The 25,180-nt window shown below is 32.2% G+C and overlaps 3 protein-coding genes across 3 annotated transcripts in view; 2 read left to right on the top strand and 1 right to left on the bottom strand.

Moving 5' to 3' along the window:
- LOC114341913 (serrate RNA effector molecule homolog) overlaps window positions 1–12,707 on the top strand; it is a gene marked incomplete in the record, with an annotated part of 379,087 nt that extends 366,380 nt beyond the window's left edge. The window contains 1 exon segment of the mRNA XM_050652039.1: window positions 12,472–12,707. Coding sequence (XP_050507996.1) covers window positions 12,472–12,550 — 79 coding nt within the window.
- A 4,313-nt stretch (window positions 12,708–17,020) lies between these two features.
- Window positions 17,021–20,972, top strand: LOC126885126 (uncharacterized). The gene is made up of 3 exons (XM_050651557.1): window positions 17,021–17,632; window positions 17,729–18,404; window positions 19,589–20,972. Exons 1-3 carry the CDS (start codon window positions 17,483–17,485, stop codon window positions 20,839–20,841), a joined length of 2,079 nt encoding a protein of 692 aa, XP_050507514.1. The 5' UTR covers window positions 17,021–17,482; the 3' UTR covers window positions 20,842–20,972.
- Window positions 20,958–23,730, bottom strand: LOC126885127 (uncharacterized). Its single transcript, XM_050651558.1, has 3 exons — window positions 23,050–23,730; window positions 21,951–22,535; window positions 20,958–21,674 (listed from the first exon to the last, which is right to left on the bottom strand). Exons 1-3 carry the CDS (start codon window positions 23,429–23,431, stop codon window positions 21,454–21,456), a joined length of 1,188 nt encoding a protein of 395 aa, XP_050507515.1. The 5' UTR covers window positions 23,432–23,730; the 3' UTR covers window positions 20,958–21,453.
- Between the last annotated feature and the right edge of the window lie 1,450 nt (window positions 23,731–25,180).

Genomic DNA, 25,180 nt, shown 5'->3' with positions numbered 1-25,180 from the left:
AAATGTAATAAAATCTGTAAATTGAGTTATCACTTTATTATCATGGATTTATCAGCATTATAATTTTGTTAGTCTAAACTAGCAAATTAGAAAAATGTACTTAAGCTTTGATCTCCTCAAAAGCGGTACCGTCAAATTGCGGTCGCAATATAGCGATGACTGATGTCAGATTGCGGTGGAAAAATCAGGGTTCTTTATTGCGGCAATTAAATAACAGAAAACGTCGTCACTACTATTTTGCGGTGAAAACGAACGACCATGGACGACCTCGATGTTACTCTTTTAGTAGTGCTAGATGGTAAGGAATCAGAAGAGATTCATAGAAGTGAATCTGCCTTTTTAAAAATAGAACTGTAGAGGGTGCATAACAAATTTTGATTTGTGTCCATCTACATACTAACGAAAATAAGTTCAGAGAATATTTTCGTTTGACGTCGATCTGATTTGATTACGTCTTATATATTAAAGATGATCTTTGTGCAATACCAACAAACCGTGTTCCAAATCCATTGACTCATGAGCAGAAATTATGCCTGTTTTTTAAGGTATGTATTTCCATTACTATTGACAACTATTTTCAATGGGAAATAAGCCACAATTTTACCAAAAAAAAAAATGATTTTATTAACGTTTCGACGCCCAAATCGAGTGTCGTTGTCAAAATACAAAATAATACCCATTACTATTGACAACTATTTTCAATGGGAAATAAGCCACAATTTTACCAAAAAAATGATTTTATTAACGTTTCGACGCCCAAGTCGGGTGTCGTTGTCAAAATACAAAATAATACTGTATTATTTTGTATTTTGACAACGACACCCGATTTGAGCGTCGAAACGTTAATAAAATCATTTTTTTTTTGGTAAAATTGTGGCTTATTTCCCATTGAAAATAGTTGATTATAAAAATGCCACAAGAAAATAGCTTCAGAACAACATTACTATTGACTACATCAATAAACTTTTATTTTGAAGAAATCTTTACATTTATTTGATAAATTTATATATTTCAAGTTATACACTCCTGGCCAAAAAAACCTGGACACCTTAAAAATGGGTCATTTTTGATGTCTCGAATCTCATAAACCCGTTGTCCGATTTTAGTGATTTTTTTAATATGTTATAGCCTTATTCTCTAAGAATATGGATGTAGTAATAGTGTTGCTGAACATGTAAATGTCATTGTATACCGGGTGTAACAATATTACTGTGTTTTTTCCTGAAAGTTCGGAACACCCTGTGGAATATTCTAGCATTTAAAAAATATTGAAATTAAAACTCAGTTATAGCCCTAGCCTCTCTTAACATTCTGCTTTTTGACTCATTCACTTATGTTGGATAATGAAAAAGTTAGGTACTTTGACAAGTAGCCACGTTCTTCATCAATATAGGGTGTTTCTAAATAAGTGCGACAAACTGAAAGGGGCAATTCTGCAAGAAAAAATAATGGTTGTTTAATTTATAAACATGTCTGCAAATGCTTCGTTTCCGAGATACCGGGTGTTCAATTTTTTCTTACACACTGACGATTTATTTATTGCTCTAAAACCGGTTGAGATATGCAAATGAAATTTGGAGGGTTTTAAGAGGCAGTCATTGCGCATTTTTTCACTACAATTATGTATTTTATATTCACCATTGGCGTGCATACGGGTCATATTACCCGGTCATATTACCTGTATGCACGCCAATGGCGAATATAAAATTTTTAGTTGTATGTCAAAAATGTGAAATAACTACCTCTTAAAACCTACCAAATTTCATTTGCACATCTCAACCGGTTTTAGAGCAGTAAATAAATCATCTGTTTGTAAGAAAAAATTCAACATCCCGTATCTCGGAAACGAAGCATTTGCGGACATATGTTTATAAAGCACACTGTCATTATTTTTTCATGCAGAATTAACCCTTAAAGTTTGTCGCACTTATTTAGAAACACCCTGTATTGATGAAGAACATGGCTAGTTGTCAAAGTACCTAACTTTTTTAGTATCCAACATAAGTGAATGAGTCAAAAAGCAGAATGTTAAGAAAGGCTAAGGCTATAATTGAACTTTAATTTCAATATTTTTTAAATGCTAGAATATTCCACAGGGTGCTACGAACTTTCAGGAAAAAACACAGTAATATTGTTACACCCGGTATACAATGACATTTACATGTTCAGCAACACTATTACTACATCCATATTCTTACAGAATAAGGCTATAACATATTAAAAAAATCACTAAAATCGGACAACAGGTTTATGAGATTCGAGACATCAAAAATGACCCATTTTTAAGGTGTCCAGGTTTTTTTGACCAGGAGTGTATATATGACAAGTCCTGCTCACTTGTCCATTCAGTGTATTTTAGTTCGGGACACATTATGCTAAAAAACACCTTTAAAAAACGTTGTAGTTCATTCAGTAATGGTAAAATATTGCAAAACCTCTAAATATTAAACAACCGCTTGGATTGACATGAAATTTGGCATACACATAGCTAATATATCAAAAAAGTGACATTGTGCCGATGTGTGCTTTTGCCCAGGGGGTGAGTTTCATTACCTCTCGGGGGTGAAAAAATTACGTTCAAAGTAAGTCTGGGAATGGATAAACTGACTAATTCTAAGCAACTTTTTTTCTATAGATTTTTCACTTAATGACTTTTCGAGTTATTTGCGAGTAAATGTGTTCATTTTTCAACAAAAAAAAAACACGTTTTTAAACGGTTTTTCGCAATTAACTCAGAAAGTATTTGATCGAAAAAAACATTCGTAGCAAAAATATAGCATATAAAAAATTGAAAAAAATGATGTATCTAGACGCAGTAGAAGCAGAGTTGTAGCTAATGAAAAATAGGTTCATATTCGTCAAATTCCAAATCGAATATTTCAACGTGAAATAACAACTTTTTTATTTAAAAAAGCTTTATTTCTCTTTTTTTTAAGATTGGTCCGTTTTTTTTTTGGAAAAAAAAATAGTGAAAATCACCTCCAAGTTAGCATCCCAAATGAAGTTAATCGTTACCGCTTCACAACTTGCTTTACTCGTGTATGTATTGTTTATATCTGTAAGTTTCATCGGTTCAAAGTGCTTATTTTTGAAAGGGCTTGAATGAGTCACTAATCACGAATGTATGTAAATTTTGAACAGCAATTTTTGTCTTACAGCAAAACAAATCATCCAATATATTCAGAAAAGTAAAACCTACATTTTTATACTTTTTGAGATTTTTAGTATAACTAATAATTAAGTTATTAAAAAAAAAGAATTTTTCCAAAATTTAAAATTAAAAATAAATTACTTTAAAACCAATTTTTTTTAAATAAGCACTTTGAACCCATAAAACGTACAGATCATTTAAATAAAACATAAGTAAAGCAACTTGTGAAGCGGTAACGATTAATTTCATTTGAGTTGCTAATTAGGGGTGATTTCCCAATTTTGTTTTCCAAAAAAAGGGACCAACCTTATTTTGAGCGTAACTTATTTACTTTTAATGCTAGATGCTGTTTTAAAAAGCAATAATGCAAAGCAATAATTTTAAAAATGAAACTTGCAATGAGTTTTCTCCAAAAAGTGCTTCATTTTTTGGTTATTTCACATTGAAATTTTCGATTTGGAATTTGACGAACATGAAACTATTTTTCATTAGCCACAACTCTGTTTCTACTGCGTCTAGAGACCTCCTACATACGGGTGATTCGCCAAAATAGACGGCAATTTCGAGGTAGAGAAATTTAATTTAAAACATGGTTTAGAATTAGTTCATTTTTAAATATTTTTTATAAAATGAGCTATTCAACTTACCCATGATACCAGCAGAGATCATTTTTAAATATTTTCCGAAAAACGGAAATGTGACTTCGGAGTTGACTAAGTGTCCACGGTGTTAACGTAATTCTCTGTTAATTGAAATCTATGATCGTAACAATTAAATAAAAATTGGTATGTATAAAACTATACAAAACACTTTCATTTTGATATAAACTACTACAGAAAAACATGAAAAATAGGTAAAATATCAATTGCGTCGGAGTTGATGTAGACCGGCCTTCGTGTTGACAAAACTTTCCAATATGTAGCCATGTCTTCTCCGTTAAACTTCAAAAATCTAATCTGCTTTTGAACACAATCTTGGCATTTCCTTTCTATACATTCTTCAGTCTTTTCTGCGCAACATAATGATTTGTTTTCCGCTTCCACACATGAGCTCCATGTTTTCACATAAATGTGCCTACATAGACAGATGTCTCTTTTATCAACATTAGAGAAGACTACCCAAAATGGTATATTCTTACAGAAATGAGCATAGCTGCATAAAATATTACTTTCTTTCATAAAATCTTTATTTAACGATTTTGGGGTTTTCGCCTTCATTTTTCCGTCGTACTCCAGTGTATACGAGCCATTTTCTATAAAAAGAAGGTAATACTACCAAACCGACCGAAACATCTTGAGAGCTTACCCAGTAACCCTTTTCCTATATCAGACTAAATTTAAATTGTATTTTTTTAGTTTAAGAATGACCACTCATATACTTTCAACAACTCCGAGGCACGTTCGTCAACTCCGAGGCACGACTGAGCTTCGGAGTTGATGGCTTCGGTGTTGATGATTTCATACATTTTTAATTCTACTTTCTACAAATTTTAAAAATAATTCTGCTTTATTCATGTGGTGTCAAAAAAACTTTATAGCGCATACTTAAAAGAAAAACATATTAAAAAAATTAGAAAAATTAAGTTTTTACGAAGGCTTCGGTGTTGACTGTATAAAAACATACGCTTAGCTTAAGACACCTTGATAAATTTTCTATCGCTTAGCGATATCATGTTCGTCCACTTTCTTCCACAATTTGGGTTAGACTGAAGCGTTCCTCTCTTGTCAAGCTGCCTGCCATACAGTATAGTGCAGTTTGGCCTAACTTTTCATATATTTTCATGAAGCCTCGGTGTTGATGCACAAAGTTGGTTCAGTTTTTAGTAGTAGATTTTTATGGTTTGATTTTAAAAATGAAAGTTATTAATTTGACAGTTTTAAATTACATTGGGTTTTTAATTAATTATTGATAAAATAATCTGCACTTTTGTAACTTTTCAGTGTGTAATACTATAAAACAGATCAAAAAACAAGATGGGTTACAGCCTCGGAGTTGATATTTTGACATTAATCAAAAATAGTATTAATGATCATCAACATGGTTTTATGTCGGGTCGCTCGATAAACACAAGTTTTATTTCATTCACCGAGTCTGCAAACAATGCGTTAGAAAAACAATTGCAATTGGATGTATTGTATACGGATTTCGAAAAAGCCTTTGATAAAGTAAAACACGATGTTCTTTTAAGAAAGTTATGTAATTTTGGCTTATCTGATAATCTAATAAAGTTATTTAAAAGTTATTTGCAGAATAGGAGTTTTGTTGTAAAACACAATGGAAATACTTCTGGTAAATTTAAGGCTAACTCGGGAGTACCACAAGGGTCTAATCTTGGACCACTTTTGTTCTTAATGTTTATAAATGATTTAGCAAACGTCACCCAGTATTCAGATTACTTATTATTTGCAGATGATTTTAAGTTATTCAAAATAATTCAAACTGTTAGGGATTGCGTAATGATTCAAAGGGATATTGTATTAAATAGTGTGTTGTTACTGCCTTCTGGTTCTAATTAATTAAAAAGACTAAACACGTCTTACTATACACTATATTTTATTCACTGGTATCCAATATCTAAACAATAACATTAATGATTCATAGCGCCTCGCCTTACTACATACTAACTTCTAATAATTATTTGTATATCTATATCCATACTGATTGCTCAGCGTGTTTTTATACCTATCTGAACCATAACAAATATAGTTCAAGTTCACTCGTAATAAACATGTGATACAAACTATAAGCTATTGTTTTTATGTATGTTCAATACCCTAAAGGTTAATAACATCATATTTAAATTATGATTTATACAGAGGGTTCATAATATACCACATCTCCGCCGTTTTTAAAAAAGAAAGTCCTAAGAAGAGAAGAAGAATATCTGACGGTATATTCCTCTTTCCCTTTTACAAAATGTTTATGGTTACCTAATACTATTTTCAAAAATTAAATTTCCTAACTATCCTAACTAACTGTAACATGGTACGTTTCAGAGTTTTTTTTTAATCCTAAAAATTGTTTATTATTATCACTAATTCACTTTCTGTTCCGTCTTGCTTTTTGAGTCTTTTCTCCATTCACAAAACAGTGTCCACATGAAAACAGTGACTAAACCTATCGGGATTTTTAATATAGTCTTTTAGTGCCCATATGCATCTCCTATAAGCAGGGGAATAATCTAATCTACCTAACTAAAAATCTCGTATCTAACTAAAAGTCCTAAGCTAAGCTAATATTACTCGAATAAGTAAAAAAAATGTATCCTTTACTCTATTAATAATTCCTATTTCAGTCTTCTTTTGATTTATTTATATATGTCTTACTAACTTTAAAATAATGTACCTATAATAAAAATGTAATCTCTCTAAAAAACTTCTAATGTGTCTCTAAAAAACTTCTAATAACTCTCTTGTACCTATAATAAAGATTTAATCTCTCTAAGAACTTCACTTTTTGTGTCCCTTTGCTTACTATCTACTAACACTATTGTAAGATATTGTCTATCCTTAATTCAAACACTTCCATTTTCCGCGAAAATTTAACCTGAATTCATTATATACAAAAAATAAGTTATTTATAATTTACATTACTTAGAGAAAAAAAATTTACAGCTTTAATTCTTAGACATATTTCAATGATTAGCTACTTATTTGCTTAGTATCTTCTTAATTTTGCTTCTTTTCTTGCAATTTTTATGTGTCTTCTTTCATTTTCCCACATATTTTACTAAAAATTCTCTTTTTTCTTTCTTTTCTTCTTGTCTGGTACTACAACTCATATAATTAATTTTTCTTCATATAATAGCACTTCTACAGTGTATATAATTCATCTTCATATACATATTTCATATAACAATCATATATCATTTATCTCATATATCATTTCATATAACATCATAATCATCACTTCATATACTAGCTCCGATACCTTTGTTTTACCTTAATAAAAGAGGTTTCACTCGGATGTCTTAGTTCTCCGCCAATATTAACCCGAATTTTCGCCCTGATCTGTACGCACCATTAAGGTGGTATAGTTAACTCAAAACACGAAATAGGTATTTTATGCGGTTCAAATTCTTCTAAAAATATCACAACCTCAATCCCTTGCTTTGAGGCCGTTGTTTATTCACGAATAATCATGAATAAAATAGGTACCCTTCAAAACACAGAGTGGGTCTCTAATAAGCGTTCAAGCTTCTATAAATCATTAGTACCTTCCTAATTTGACAAGAGCAGTGGGTTTCTTATTGTCTCTAGTTGCCTCATAATATTTAGCTTATAATATTGTTAGTTCTTCTTCTTATCTATATAGTCCTCCAGATTCTTTATCTCGACTCTTCAGGTCGGTTCGTTAAAAATAGATCTCTTGCTTATAGCAATGTTTGTCTTAAAGCTCTTATATCAACGTATGTCATCACTAATCATTATTCATTAAAAAAATATCATTTATCACTCAAAAAAATATTAATTCAGGTTCATCTCATACAAAATTTAACACAAAATTGATGAAAATGTATCTATAGAATCAATAAATATCAATAATAAAAACAAAATGGCTAATAAAAATTCAATAATAGTATACATATTCGATACAAATTCAATTCAAAATTCAAAAACAGCCGATGCAAAAGTTAGATAAAAATATTCAAAATCAGTGCAAATCTCAAAATTCGATAGAATTTTTTTTTGGAAAAAATTCGATATTCCATACAATATTTAAAAATAACCGTACTAAAAATCGAAATCGGATAAAGATTTTTCAAATAAATTTAATAACAATTCAAAATTCAATAAAAATTCAAGAATAGCATATATAATAAACTTCTATAAAAATATTCAATTCAAAAATCACTTCATATTTCAAAATTTATAGATATTCTTAAAAAAAATCGATACTTCATAAATCCAGCAAAGATAAATATTCAATGTTCAATAATAATATAAAACGAGGGAAGCATTTTTAATAAAGATAGACATTCTTACTTACATTTTATTTCCACTTTGTCTTTACACTGTCGCTCACTGGGTTTCCTGTCCATCTTCGCCGTCTCCGTTTCCAATTTGTTGCCGCCATCTCTGCTCCTTTCAGAAGACCTCCTCTAATCCTGGCAGGATCGCCATGTATTAAATAGTGTGTTGTTACTGCCTTCTGGTTCTAATTAATTAAAAAGACTAAACACGTCTTACTATACACTATATTTTATTCACTGGTATCCAATATCTAAACAATAACATTAATGATTCATAGCGCCTCGCCTTACTACATACTAACTTCTAATAATTATTTGTATATCTATATCCATACTGATTGCTCAGCGTGTTTTTATACCTATCTGAACCATAACAAATATAGTTCAAGTTCACTCGTAATAAACATGTGATACAAACTATAAGCTATTGTTTTTATGTATGTTCAATACCCTAAAGGTTAATAACATCATATTTAAATTATGATTTATACAGAGGGTTCATAATATACCACAATATTGAGAACATTTTATTATGGGGTGACAATAATAAGATCAAATTCAATATAAATAAGTGCTACGTTATGTCTATTACCCGTAAAAGAGAACCAATAGTATTTGATTATTTAATAGGACTGAATGTTTTAAAAAGGACCAGTGAGGTCAAGGATTTGGGTTTGATTTATAATAATCAACTGTCATTTGCTACACATATTGGTAAAGCTGCAAAACGAGCGAACCGTATGCTGGGTTTTATATGTCGACAAACTTGCGATTTTACTAGTATTAAGGGTATAAAAATATATAATACTTTAGTTAGACCAATATTAGAATTTGGTTCCATTATTTGGGGACAACAACCTCAAGTACATTTAGAGGCACTAGAAAAAGTTCAGAATAAGTTTCTTCGTTATTTGTATTTCAAAAAACATCATCGATGGCCTGATTATGGAACCATAAGATCAACCATGCTAAGGGAAGAATTTGAAGTTTTGTCTTTGACTAGTAGGCGCAAATTTGTAATGGCAATGATTTTATATAAAATAATTAATAATATTTCAGGTACAATTGATTTACGAATGCGGATACCATTTAATGTTCCTCGAAAAGCAACGAGATATCAGTTGTTGTTTGGAAAAATAAGAACATCTGTTTGCTCTCCTCTAGAGGCCATGTTGAAACTAGCGAACAATATAAATTTAGTAAAAAACATTGATTTTACAATGTCAGTTGGTTCCTATAGACGTATAGTGCAAGAGCATTTTAAACTAGTAGATGGATAATAGATATCATTAGTCTAGCTGTTTTTGTGTTAAAGTCTTCTATATCTGCCTATCAATAGTTGTGCTAATGACTGTATATATTAGTTATATTTGTTATATAAAGTTTATGATTATAACTGTCCATGTAAAAAGGTTTTAGGACCTGTTTGGATTTTTATAAATAAATAAATAAATAAATAAATTAAAATTGCATAAAATGCTTGTAAAAATACTTTTTTTAAAATTAATGTTAAGTGGCGTACATTCATCTATTATATGAATTAACTTTGGCAACATAATTTGAAACACAGTATGTAAATGACTTAAGAAAAAAGCGAGTTACACAATATGCCGCTTATTTTGGCGAACCACCCATACATCATTTTTTATATGCTATATTTTTGCTGAGAATGATTTTTTTTTTGTTGAAAAATTAACGTTTTTACTTGCAAATAACTCGAAAAGTATTGACTTAGTGAAAAAACTCTATAGAGAAAAAGTTGCTTATAATTAGTCATTTTATCAAATTCCGGACTTACTTTGAACGTAATTTTTTTTCACTCCCGAGAAGGGGTGAAACTCACCCCCTGGGCAAAAGCACACATCGGCACAATATCACTTTTTTTACATGTTAGCTATGTGTATGACAAATTTCATGTCAATCCAAGCGGTTTTTTAAAATCGGGAACAAAAACCGTGATTCAATGGACTGTTAACCTTGGATAAAACATATTTACACTTGAGTCCAGGTTTCTTTACCCGTGCGTCATCATTTAAAGCATACGAAATAAGTCGGAAATTTACTAAGCGCAACAGCAAGTGACAGTAAGTAGCTACTGCTCCGATCACGGGTTAAAATTTGACGTTATCAAATAAATAAAATGTCAAATGTAAAAAAATTTATAAAAAAATTCAATAACATATTTTCTTTTTGTCATTTCATATACTTTGGCGGAAACTTAACACAACCTTATATTCTTATTCCTTAACTTTGACTTAAGGCAAAACTTCCTTAACAAAATAAAATACATTTACCATAAAATTTCCAACTCCAATATAAGATTAGTTGTGAAAAAAACTGTGTGTAAAATAAAAAACTTCAAAATGCAAAAATTCGACAAAAAAACAGCAAAAAATTCAGCAGACTGACAGCCACAAAAGTAAACAAACCAGAAACGCCACAATTTACTTAAAATCTGAAAACATTCCTAAGCGTCTTTTTTGTACCTATCTTTTTTCAATATATTGAGACTAGAGCCTTCATAAAGATAACATGTGTTTTTACTTAATAACAGGCGGTAGCTGGTTTATCTTTAGTTTCATGCGTAGAAGAGAATGATGCTAGATAAAAAGTATGTGTTTTATCTCGATAGGTATTAATGACGCACGGGTAAAGAACCTTGGACTCAAGTGTACCTATTTAATCAGTTATTACAATATAAAAAGAAACGAATAACCACACTTTACTACCTCAATAAACCGTTGACTGAATGTTCCTCGTCGCAGTGGCTACCGCATTCAATATGCCGGCACCATCATATTGAGTTGCGGTGGCTTCCAACGCTTCCTTGAAAACCACTGCTATTATTGTGCGTGGTACAGTTTTCCATGACGTCATTGGCAGCAATATTGCGGTTGCAATTTTCCGGTACCACTTTCGAGGAATCCAGAGCTTTATATTTCTACTATGGAGACCTGTAAGAAGGAGTGGAAACGAAATGCATCGTTTGTGGACTAACTTTTCAACCTCTAATTCAACTTTCAGCAATCGCCGCTAGAGGCGCAAGTGTTCGAATAGGTGCTACAAATACATTAGCTCTTATGGACTTATTTAATATTTAACTCATTTTATTTTTGTTTTTAGCGTAATTAGACATTAATTTATTGGTGGATTGTAGCTGAATATGTTTTATGCCAAAAATAAATTATTTTAACCTTATAACATATCGACGTGTGGTAAAAAGTGTATTCTTTATATACCATTGTAGATGGAGATGTGACATCAAATTTAAATTTGTCATTACTTTAATATGTAGGACAGCTTATTTTGAAGCGGAAATATTTTGTCACATTATCTAACTGCCACATTTATATACCAATGGTATTTCAACGGCAAATTAATTTTTTAATATCTTTGTAACTGATATTAAAAAGTTTGTTAGTTGAAAAAATTGACTTAACTGTACGTAATTGTTTTTAAAAAGTTTAAAAAGTTATTTAAATAATTTGAAGTTTATTGATCATTTTTTTTTTAATTAGGTATTCTTTTTATCAAAATTTAAACTGCTTTTTTTTAATACTTCATTTATCTATATTCTGAAAGCTTACCTATCAGATGTTTAAATTTAGTTAATAAAAATATGTCTATAAACTACGCAGACGATAGTCTGACTTTTATAAAATTAATGTTAATTTTTGTGAAATATTTTGTCTCAAAAAATGCATTGTTTCGACAGAAAAACTTTCAAGATCGTCCTACTATTATCACTATAATTTTCAGGTTAAAATAAAAACCAATAATAGGCACAAATTTTATTTACACCGAAGGAAATAACATACAAACGAATAGGTTTAATCCACGAACGTTATAAATAACATAAAGACAAATCTTTATAAAAAGTCTTTATTAACTTCGTTAAGTTCCCTTTTGAATTTTTTATCGGAACGATAACTCGATATAAATCCCGGTACGAAGCAAGTTCTTTTAGTGTAAGCTTTCTTGGCACTCATATTTAAATAATATTAACCACCAAAACCAATAATCTTATATTAACTACGAATAATTAATTATTTTCGAAATTTTCACATTCACTCCAATGCAAAAGTAGCATCTATTTCTACGCCACCGCCGCCCTAGCGAGAAACCAAGCAAACAGGCAAAATTGTGTACAAAAATTTCAAGGTCCTATCTCGATTCCTCTCCTCTGTGTAGGTCTCCATAATTTCTACTACAAACCGTTTAATTGTTCGGATTATTTTTTTATCCTATTAATTATGCAACTAATAATACATTGCAACCATTCACCTCTTCATCAGAACTTTTATATACAATGTTATTCTGTACATAATGAAAAATATCAACATTTTAGGGGAGGCCCAACAGATTTCAGACCAGTTATCCATTACAGAGATCTAGACGCCCCAAGAGAACCAGAAGAATTTATTTGATTGATGTATTTGTTTTAATATTAGGTGGCAGTTTTTTTATTAATTTGCTTCTTCCTAAAGATATCTAAATGGATTTTTCCAATGTTAATGTATTAGTTCAGGATGATTTTTATATCGATTATGCTTTTAGTAGTTAATAAAGCATTCACGTACTGCATTTTTTATTTTGCCTACGAAATTACCTTTTTAAGTTTTGTTGACTACTATTCAAAATAAACAAAAGAAAATTTTGATCTACCACTAAATACAAAGAAAACCAAACTTATGATAATTTCAAATATGTGTCAATAATATAAATTTATATGTAAACAACGAACAAATCAAATGACTACACACCAGAAAAAAGAGTGAGGATACAGAAAGTCTGAAGAGCTTTTATAGCTCTTTTTACTATATCTATTTTCATTTCCGTGGTAGAAATCGAAACTTCAAAATAAACAGTATAAGTCTGGATCCCGCGTATGAAAAAAAAGTTGATTAATAGCAAGCTGAAAATTTGTTAATAGCTTAAGGGTGTCTAGTCGGACAAACTTTGATATATGGGAACACTGGAACAGGGGAAGTTTTAGTTGTGGAACAGGTTAAAAATTTGGAACGGTCAGACCACGAAGACGGCACATGTATTTTGTCCGACAGAACAGACTTAAACTCTCCGAACAGAGATTAAACTCTCATGCAAAAATCAGACAGCTATTTATCACCAAATGGGCGTTTTAATGAGTGGAACATGTAGAATATGGCAGATGACAGGAATTATGACAGGTGATAAATAGCAGTCTGATTTTTGCATGAGAGTTTAATCTCTGTTCGGAGAGTTTAAGTCTATTTTGTCGGACAAAATAAATGTGCCGTTTTCGTGGTCTGACCGTTTCAAATTTTTAACCTGTTCCACAATTAAAACTGCCCCTGTTCCAGTGTTCCCATATATCAAAGTTTATCCGACTAGACACCCTTAAGCTATTAACAAATTTTCAGCTTGCTATTAATCAACTTTTTTTTCATACGCGGGATCCAGACCTAGTAGCTTTGTCAGAACTCACTTTTGTTATGAGAAGGTTCGATGTAGCTTTGATACAAAAGCCCTTGGATTACAAGGCCAAAGAAAAGGTTTATCGGACACTGGTGTAGAGGTTATATAAAGAGTACAAGGGAAATACTGTATTTTCATATACAGGGTGTCCCAAAAGTAACGGAACGGTCGAATATTTCGCGAAATGAACATCGGATCAAACGACTGAAAAATATGTGTTTAATTCAAAAATTTATCGAATGACATCAAACACGACCCCCCACTCTACCCCCTGGAGATGGGGGGGGGGGATAACTTTAAAATCTTAATTGGAAACTCTCAGTTTTTATTGCAGATTTGGATTTCCTACGTAAAAGTAAGCAACTTTTATTCGATACATTTTTTCGAACTGTGGATAGATGGCGCTATAATCGGAAAAATTATTTAACGTGATACCATAGGTAAATTATAGAAACAGTCTAACATCTCGAAAAATACACTTCCAAGCGAAAACCCCAAAAATACGTGTTTAATATTTTTAAAAACCAATCGAATAACACCAAACATGACCCCCTCGAGGTGGGGTGGGGGGTAACTTTAAAATTTTAAATAGGAATCCCCATTTTTTATTGCTGATTTGGATTCCTTATGAAAAAATAAGTAACAATTATTTGAAACATTTTTTAGAATTGGTGATAGATGGCGCTATAATCGGAAAAATACGATTTATTAGCGTCATCTATCAACAATTCGAATAAATGTTACTTATTTTTTCACGAGGAATCCAAAATTGAAATAAAAACGGTGGTTCCTATTTAAAATTGTAGACATAACCCCCTCCCACCACCATTGTCGGGAGTAGGGGTGCGTGTTTGATGTCATTGGATAAGTTTTTAAAAAATATTAAACATGTCGTGTTTTTTGGTTTTCATTTGGAAGCGTATATCTCGAGATATTAGACCGTTTTTATAATTTACCTATGGTATCATACTTGTACGTAAAAAATCCAAATCTGCAATAAAAACTGGGGGTTTCCAATTAAGATTTTAAAGTTATCCCCCACCTCACCTCCAGGGGGTGAAGTGGTGGGTCGTGTTTGATGTCATTGGATATATTTTTGAAAATCATTGAACAAGTATTTTTCAGTTTTTCGATTTGATGTTCAAATGAATTCGCGAAATATTCGACCGGTCCGCTACTTTTGGGCACCCTATATAGTCGATGTGCCATAGTCCCGAGGACCTGAATAATTTAAATATTGATAAGGGATTAAACCACAATGTGGTTGTAATACTGAGCACTTTCATATTTAATTTAATAATAGACAAAATAACGGTCTCAGAATCATAAACTTTGCGGTGTCAAAGAAGATGGTAATAGCTGGGACACGATTTCCCCATAAAGAAATACATAAGGGAACTTGGAAATCTCCTGATAATGAAACGATTAACCAAATAGATCATATAATCATTGATGCAAGACACTGCTCTAACTTATTAGATGTTAGAGGAGCAAACATAGATAGTGATCACTATTTAGTTAAAGCACGATTTAAAGAAAGAATATCCAATTTAAAAAAGGAGATCGGGAAATGGAAAGAAAAAATCGACATTAATAAACTAAAAGATCCCGACATAGCAAATGTATACAGACAGCAAATAGAAGATCAAATAAGGACAGAAAACTTAGAAGAAGAAGACATTAACCTAATATGGGCAAATATACGAGATATTGTGTTACAGAAATCGGTTGAAATATAAAAACCAGGTCAGAAAAACGAAATCATTGGTTTGATCATGAGTGTGAAATGGCCACAAATAGAAAGAATGCAGCATAGCAAAAAACCATCGACGCAGGTTGTACACGGAGAAAAAAAGAAGAATATAGACGTCTTAGAAGAGAGGAAAAACGTATCCATCGACGTAAGAAGAGGGAATACGAACATAACACTCTCAATGAGATACAAAGTTTATTTGATAAAAATGAAACAAGAAAATACTACAAATCCTTAAATAATAGCCGTCTAGAATTTAAACCACGATTAAAAATTTGTAGAGACACTAACGGTGAAATTCTACATGACAAAAACTTAGTTCTTAACAGATGGGCACAACATTTCAGTGAACATCTAAATATAAACGATATTGAAGGAGGTTACAACATAGGAAATCAACAAAATCTACATCATCAACTACACAGTGAAGACCCAACAAGAGAAGAAGTATCAAATGCTATCCTAAAACTCGGAGACAATAAAGCCCCAGGAATCGACGAAATCTGTTCGGAAATGTTTAAAAAAGGTGGTGATCAACTTTTTGCAGCAATCCCTAAACTGATAGTTCTTATATGGCAGAATGAATTGGTACCAGAAGAGTGGCTAAAGGGAGTAATATGTCCGTTGCATAAAAAAGATGATCAACTGGGTTGTAAGAACTATAGAGGCACTATTTTGTTACCATCTGCATATAAAATCTTCGGCAATGTATTGTTTGAAAGACTTGAAACATTTTACAAAGGATATTGTAGGTCAATACCAATGCGCATTTACTGCTGAAAAGTCAACTATACATCAAATTCAAGCACATAGGCAGATTCTAGAAAAGTCACTAGAATATAACACAGATACCCAACATCTCTTCGTTGACTTCAAAGCAGCCTATGACAGTGTTAAAAGAAGCGCATTATATAATGCAATGATAGACTTTGGGATCCCACCTAAGTTAGTTAAGTTGACCCAACTAACAATGCAAAACGTAAGCTCGTGCGTTAGAATTCAAGGAGAAAACTCTGCGTTCTTTGACGTTAATAATGGTCTAAGACAGGGAGACGCGCTGGCGTGTCTCCTCTTTAATATTGCCTTGGAAAAGGCAGTCAGAAAATTAAATATTAGAATTAATGGAACTATTTTTAATAGATCGACGCAAATTCTCGCATTCGCTGACGATATAGTTATAGTGGGCAGAAGTTTGAGAGACATGGTGCAGTGTTTTACAAGGCTTGCGGACGCGGCAAGTGAATTAGGACTTGTGGTAAACGAGGAAAAAACCAAATATATGTTGGTTTCTAAAAACTCCCGAAATATCCAACAGAGAATTCAAATTAACAATCATACCTTTGAGCAAGTCAAGGAATTCACATATGTATCTTGGATCGCTAGTAAACTCAACAAACACGACAAGCGATGAAGTGAAGAGACGCATAGCAATACCAAACAGAACTGTTCACGGTCTCCATAAACAGTTAAAAAATAAAAATATAAAACGTGCAGTAAGGCTCAATACTCGTATATACAAGACCTTAATAAGACCGGTTTTGATATATGGAGCTGAAACGTGGAGCCTATCTCAAAGTGATGAAAGACTTCTTGGTATTTTTGAGAGAAAAATTCTTAGAAAGGTTTTTGGGGCAGTAAATGTAAATGGGCTATGGCGTCGAAGATACAACTTTGAATAGTTATACACCGATCCAGCCCAAGTAGCAATTTTTCGACGCATTGGTTGTCAGTACAAACAAATGCACTGTATATAACGTTGCCCGAGAGTATTTTCAGTTGTTTCCGCCAACGACCCCTAACCCGACTGACATTACGATGTTACAACGTTAAGTAATACCTTTAGTAATATGGGCAACTAAGCATCAACTAAGTTATTACCATTGTGATAACTACATATCACAGTTCAGTTTTTTCAACAATCGCAACGACTTAAAAACGTTATTATGCTAAACTAAATTACGCCCATGGGTTGTCGGGCCGTCTCGGTAGTTGTCTGTCACGATCCTAGGTATAGTTCTAGACGTCTGACACGTGTGCGGCAACGTAAATAAAAGAATTTACTTTTTACTTTATAACTATAACCTCACTTTTTTCTTATTATTTTATTTTTTATTTTGCTTTTTGCTGGAAATTTTCGATTTTTTTTACTATGAAGCGGAATAAGGCTTACAAATACTCTACCACCTTTTATCGGCATCGGAAGAAGATAGGGTTGGAAATTAAGGAGAATGCTGCGGTTCCGTCTCCAAATGAAATTGAAGAAAGGGGTCAACTTTTAACCCAAGAGGATAACCAGCAGGTAAGCATCACTTATTCTTGGTCGCCTGTATGAGGAGAAGTGACCACTCACTCTTGTGTAAAAAAATAGGTGTAAAATATTTGTTGTTTTTTTTAGAATTCCCATGGGAGAACTTCCTTTGATTCTCATCATAGCTCAAATGAATATTCCTCCGATTCAGACAATAAGAGTACTACTGCCAATCTGATGGAAGAAGAAATCAAAAGAGAGATAGCAAATCGGACATCTTTAGAAGCTATAGGACTTAAAATAAGACAATTTCTGCCTGGTTGGGCCACAAAAAATCAAATATGTCAAAATCCAGCATTAAATACTCTACTGTCTGGCCTTACTGAGTGTGGAATTCCCAATTTACCAAAAGATTCCCGAACATTACTTAAAACTCCAAAATCTGTAGCAGTTCAGAAAATGGGTGTGGGCCATTTTTGGTATAATGGGCTTAAGAACTGCTTAAGTAATATAGAAAAATATGTTGAAAACATCAACGCATTAAAGCTAGACTTTGGAATAGATGGTTTGCCACTATTCAACAGCTCGTCCCATCAGTTTTGGCCAATATTAGTAAAAATAGCCAATGTTCCTAAATACCCTTGCCAAATAGTAGCTATTTATTACGGCAAAGCAAAACCACCTTCGATTGAAGAATATTTGGAACAGTTTTGTGCTGAACTAAAGGACTTGATTCAAACTGGAATAGAAGCTGACAACATTAGAATTAATGTGGAAATAAATGCACTGATTTGTGATACTCCTGCACGCTGTTATATTTTAAGTAAGTATTTTTTTCTACGACCCTTTAATAACATTGGTTAATAACGTCTCCAGGTTAGAATTGTTCTGTGCCATTTGTTTAGATTGCTCCTAGCTACATGTCCAGAGTAATCCCATTTCAATTTTAATGATTTTTGTACCACATCAGTGACTTTGGTTTCCTATCTTATTTATGTGTTTGTTTTCCTGTCCTTAACCTTTAACTACCCGCGCATCAAGTTATAACATAACTACATGCGTAACTACATGTAACTACACGTAACTACATAACTACATACTTTATATGCCACAAGAAAAAACAATTAAAAACAGCGGATTTGTTTATTTTTTTTTAATACACTTAGTTGTTTGTTAGAAACCTTATTCGCCATCAGTGAATACTTGGAGTTCCTTTTCAGTAAGCCAATTGGGATTTATAACTGGAATCATGGAATAACTGGATTCGATGGTAAATAAAACTACTAATAAAAAATTTTTTGAAATGTGATTTTTTACAAGAGAACAAGTATTGTTTATAAAGAAAAATACATTTTGTGCCATAATGACTAAAAAACAATTGAAATATGTACTTATATTACAACTTATAATACTATAATCGTGGCATATATTGTCCACCACTGGAAACAACAAATAATAAACTGTAAATTACGATCTTCCCAGAACGCTCATTATAACGAAACTAAAACCAAATTGTAAAGCACTTTCCAGTGATAGGTTAGAGACATAAACAAGGTCAAAAATTAAATTTTTAAATATATTGCAGTAGAATTCTTATATCTGGCATACAAAATACGCCAGCGCGTGTAGTTAAAGGTTAAGTGATATGCCAAGCATTGCTCTTTCCATCGCGTGTTGATCGCAGCAACCAATTATTCAGCCACATACTAGGGGTAAACAACATTTAGGTAATTTTGTAAATTATTATAATTTAAATCTCGAGTAGTTGATAATTATGTTTTACTAATTAAAATAAACACGTAGAAAAAGTATAGTATTCTACTCGCATGTAATGGCTATTACTCACTCTGATGAATTACGACCCTTGCCTAGGGCTCGTGTCGTAAACTTCATCATTGTGAGTAATAGAATAATAATTCATTACATGCTCGCTGAATAATATACTATGGTTGTTTTATTCAAAAAAGTAAAGTCTAAGCATTTTTTACTATAAACCTTTTTTTATAGGTGTGGTGCAGTTCAATGCTTATCATGGATGCCTTAAGTGCATAATAAGGGGAGAATATCATCAGATCCAAAAAAGAATGAGCTACCCACAAACACATTGCCAGTTGCGGACAGATCAAGATTTTCGAATGAAAACTGATCCCGCTCACCACCAAAAAAATAATGATGGAGACTGCCTTACCACGCCATTGGAAAGTTTACCAATTGACATGATTAAAGATATCATTATTGCAGATTCTTTACATTTAATAGATTTTGGGGTAACAAAAAAATCATTACAACTGTGGGTTCAAGGAAGTAAATATGTAAAGATAAAATTTTTTAATCATCAAATAAATGTAATTTCCGATTGGCTTGTTAACAGTAACAAATATATGCCAAAGGAAATAAATCGTTCTGTCAGACCGCTCAATTTTCTTTCTTATTGGAAAGCCACAGAATTCCATACGTTTCTTTTTTATCTTGGACCAGTAATCTTAAAGGATCATTTATCAAGTGAAATTTACAGACACTTTTTGTTGTATTTTGTGGCTGTCTTTCTTTGTTCAACCTCTATTTTTAAAGACCAACTAGATCTTGCTCATACAATATTTGTCGACTATATTGAAGAGTTTGTGTCAATTTATGGTGAACACTCTATAACAAGCAACATACACAATTTATGTCATGTTGTTGAAGATGTTAAGAGATTTGGACCCTTACAAAATATTAGTTCATACAAATTTGAAAACAAATTGGGTACTATAAAGAACCTTTTAAGAAGTGGCAATAAACCTTTACACCAAGTAGTAAAAAGGCTTATTGAGATTGAAAATAACGTAAAGCACAGTTTCAAGGATGAAAGCAGCATTATTGTAAAAGATGATGTTTTGAACAAATCTGAAAAACCTCCAGGTATTAATGAGTGTTTTAAAAAAGTTATTTTAAAAAATGGAACTCAATTCTCATCAGAGGATAAAGATTCCTGGATATTGACAAAAAATAACAAAATTATTAAAATAATCAGCGTTTATTTAGACAACGGTAATGTAAAAATATTTGGTAATACAATTAAAAAACTATGTGATTTTTTTGATTACCCTTTCTCTTCCTCTCATATTTACATTTATAAGGCTAAATTGCAGTTTTGTGAGCAAGCTGAATGCATTAAGGAATCAGACATTAAATGTAAGATTGTCGGTATAGAATTTCATAATGAGATTGTATTTCTTCCTCTTATTCACACATTTGATTTGTTTATAGGTACTCATTAATTTTTTGTTTGTTAATTTTAGTTGTTGATTAAAAAAAAAGTGCTGTGAAAAAAATTTAGTTATGTTGTAAAATGAAAATGTGTTACTTAATTTACTGCAAATTTATTAAAACAAACTTTATAAAATTCAGTCTTTTATTGTTTTATTTAGATTACATTTCTACCCTTAAAATCTAAACAAGCAACATTTAAAATAGAAGTAAATATTGTTTGTCCGCTATAACTTTTCCCATGCGTCACAATTTACTTTCAAACAAATTAAGGCAAAACATAAAGTGAAACGTACGCCAATATATGTAGTATATAGTATACAAAATGTATATACACATCAACGTTCGTTTCACTTTATGTTTTGACTTAATTTGTTTGAAAATGAATCGTGATGCATGGGAAAAGTTATAGCGGACGAACAATACAAAAGTATTAATAAAAACTAAGACTAAGAAATTAAAACTAATTTTTTATTGGCAAGAAATAAAACAGAAGGGTCTCGATTTTTGATCCTTCACTTCGTTATCGAATGTATTCGCTTCGTATACTAAACAGATATGAAACGAATACATTCGATAACGAAGCGAAGGGTAAAAAATGGAGGCCCTGCATGCTTACGCAATTACCAATAATTGTCTACCGAATGGCAATTTTGCCTCAAAATTTTGATATCCTCCTCTTTATCGGAATCTTCTATTTCCTCATATTCAAATATTATTTCTCTTTCCTGCTCCATCATTTGTTCTCTTTCCTGCTCCATCATTTCTTCTCTTTCCTGCTCCATCATTTGTTTTTCTTCTTCACCATACTCCAATTTCAATTCCTCTTCTATTTTATCAGGTGCTAAAAAAGAACACAATTTTTTATGCAAAAAAAAACAAAAGTGCAAAAAAGAAGTAAACTGATGTGCCTCCTTATCCCTCGACAAATATGTCTTAGGATAAAAAGTGTCATATGAGTCCCTTGGTATATAATATACTATTATAATATAATAGATATGTTTTTCACTTTTTATTTATGAGGTTTTCTAAAAATAAAAAGTGAAAAACGAAAAGGAATAAAAAAAGTTCAAATTTTCTAGCAGTACACAATTTTTATTAGTCCTTTAATGGGATTTACCTTCTCTGTAATCCTGCATTTCTTCATTTTCATTCTCTTCTTCCTCTTCTCCTGTTTTTCCTTCCTCTTCCCTTTCTTTTTCTACTCCTTTGCCATTCCTTTGCTTTAGTTTTTGGCTTTGTTTTAAACGCGTATTACTGTGTTTTAAAATGCCGTCTCGGAAGAAAGCATCCCTTTGAGGATATGAAAATGTATTGTCAGCTTTGTATACTGCTCTATAAAAAATATCGAGAGCATTTTTTAAATTTTTAAAGGACTCTTTATTATTCCTTCGGCTCATGCCTGTCCAAGAAAAGCATGTTAGCACTTCCTTAGTAAATATTATGTTACATAATTTGTAACATGCCGTTTTCCAGGGAGTTGATGTTCCAATAATTCTGCCGAAGTGTGAAAATATTTTTTTCCTAAAGTCCTCATTGTTTAAGTCTTTTTCTAATTTGAATACATATTTCGGCTCTCTGATGGGAAACAACTGGAAATCTTCTCCCAATGACACCACATCGGAAACATCTTTTTGGATTATTTGTTCGACCCTATCCAATCTCAAACCCAAATCTGTAATAGCAGCAAGGATGTTGTCTTGACCTAAAAAAAGAAAAAAACAATCGTTACAAGACATTCAAAATGATGTTGGCATAAAGTGGCCCCCAGACGATCAATATTACTAACAATATTTTTATTGACAATGTATCATTAATATTTTGATGTCAATTTCTCCTTAAATGGTCAATATTGTTGTCAATATGAAAAATATATTGACAATGATATTAACCATCTGAGGGCCGCTTAAGCTAAGTTTGTTTTTTCACACTTAAATGAGCCCTACCTTATCGCTTTAATCAGTTAGCTTCTAAGTATACCTATTTATCAAATCTTTTTGTGTCATTTAAAATACCTGACCAAATTAATATTTGAAGAATATCAAGCAAATCAACAACTTTAGTTATAATAAAGAAGGAAAGACTGACATTTGCGTGACAACTGGTGAATAGACTATTACGTAAATACTGGTTTTTTGTGATTTCAAATTTATTTTTGTTTATGACATAATCAAAAACAACAAATGGAAGAAAAATTAATCTAATTTTTAAATATTTACCTTTTTTCACTGCAGTAAGTAGATCAATTATTTTCTGTTCTTGGATCTCCTTTTGGGGCATCAGAATTTCTTCAGAGATTTTGTTTGTTTCAATAATTGTAGGCACCTTAACAACCTGTTTATTTGTTTTTTTAGGTTTCAGCTTTGTAGCTTTGGTAGATTTTAAAGGTGTATTGGCCCCAAAAGCAATGCTACCGAAATCATAACTGGACGTGGACTGGCTGGCCGGAGTTTGATGAGACAATGTAGTCTTACTGGTGGATATGTATTGTGATGTCTTAAATTTTTTTGTTTTGGGCGGAGGGGCTTCATCGTCTTCATCTTCGGTGGCTGATGTGGTACCGGCATCTATAAATTTCTGGCAGCTTGCAGAAGCATACATGAATAAAGGAATATTCGTTTCTTTTACATTGCATCTATAAGTTTTCCAGGTTCTTTTGTCTGGCACACTATCTATCTTGGATTGAAACTTTCTAACCAGGTGCGCATTTTGCGGCCAGTAGAGAGTCCCATTAACTTCCCATTGATGGGGATCGGTTCTATCTCCCCCGTTTCCAGCACATGCACCACTTTAAAATACTGAGACTGAGCCATTAGAACCGATGTTAGATGTTTTTATTAAAAATTATGTTCGATATTATTAAAAAAAAATACTGATTTCCCGCAATTTCTGACAGTACACTTCACTTGACATTGGTCACATGATCTCTCTGTCTTCTGTCACCCAATAAGAGAGTGAGTCCTAAAATGGTTGGGATAGTCCGCCCAGCCGTATTTGGTTGTCGATTTAACTTCTGAGTTGTCTCATCGGTCTAGTGTTGGTAATAAGGTATTTTTTAGTAATATTGGTAATCTTGTTTAATGCGCCATTTTGGTTTTTACTTGAGATTTTTTGGGATGTAAAAGAAGATAAAAACACAAAATATAAAAAATGCAGGAATTTTCTGATACCTTTAAAAGCACCATCAATACATTAAATTTATACAGAACATCTTTAACATAAATTTTGGGTTTTATTTTAAAATTTGATTTTTTTAAATTTGCATATTTTTTGTCAAAAAGGTCATAAAAAAGGAGGGCGTGTGTTTTTTAAAGGTGAAATATCCATATTTGACGGTAATCTGAGATGCGTTTATAAATTTCACATCAGGTACCTAATTTTGTTTAAGTCCTTTATGTATTTATATAAATTTAAAAACCTCATATGATGTCAAAATAGTTTACTTTTTGGTTTTCGCATTCACCATACAGGCGTTAAAAATATAGGTAAAAAAACATAACCAGTCCGCCCATAATCCGACTCTTTGAGCAACCACTACACGCAGGTGCTTTTTATAGTCGCTTCAGTTGTCTTATGCAACGCTTGCGAAACGTTGTTGCTTAAACATAAGTTGTCTAGGCAACGTCAAGACAACTCAAAAATCGTCCACCAAATTAGTGCAGAATAGGGTCGTCTTCTAGGCAATAACAACGTTGTGACAAAACGTTGCCACGCGGTAGACAACGTTGTCGTGTCGACAAATTGCTACTTGGGAGATATTGTGAAATTCGTTAAAGTGCAGAGACTTAGATGGGCTGGACACATTGCTAGGATGTCAGACCACGAATACACTAAGAGATTAACATTTTCAAAACCAGAGGGCACAAGAAGTAGAGGACGACCACGAAGAAGATGGATTGATTATGTGGAAGAAGACCTAAATATTCTAGGGGTCAGAGGATGGAGGGAAGTTGCCAGGAATAGACAGGAGTGGCGACTTCTTTGTGAGCAGGCCAAGATACACAACGGATTGTCGAGCCAGATATGATGATGATGATGATGATGATGAATGGACAAAATAATAGAAAACCTTCCCAGAACAGCTAAGTACAAATTTCGCTTCGTAATCGCTTCGGCGAAATAAATTTTTGAAGTGAAAACTTCTTTAGGGACGTTGTGCAGTTTTTGGATGGGAAAAAGTATTAAGCTAGCGACCGTCCTCGCTTCGACGAAATAAATTTTTGAATTGAAAATTTCTTTAGGGACGTTGTGCACTGTTTGGATGCGGAAAACGTATTGAATTTGCGACCGTTATCACTTCGCTGAAATAAATTTTGTACGTATATAAATTATGTGTATGTATACATAAAT

Source organism: Diabrotica virgifera, chromosome 5 (genome assembly GCF_917563875.1).
Source record: "Diabrotica virgifera virgifera chromosome 5, PGI_DIABVI_V3a".
NCBI classification, from domain to species: domain Eukaryota; kingdom Metazoa; phylum Arthropoda; class Insecta; order Coleoptera; family Chrysomelidae; genus Diabrotica; species Diabrotica virgifera.
The sequence above is the reverse complement of the archived record's forward strand: the minus strand, read 5'-3'. Positions and strand labels throughout refer to the sequence as shown.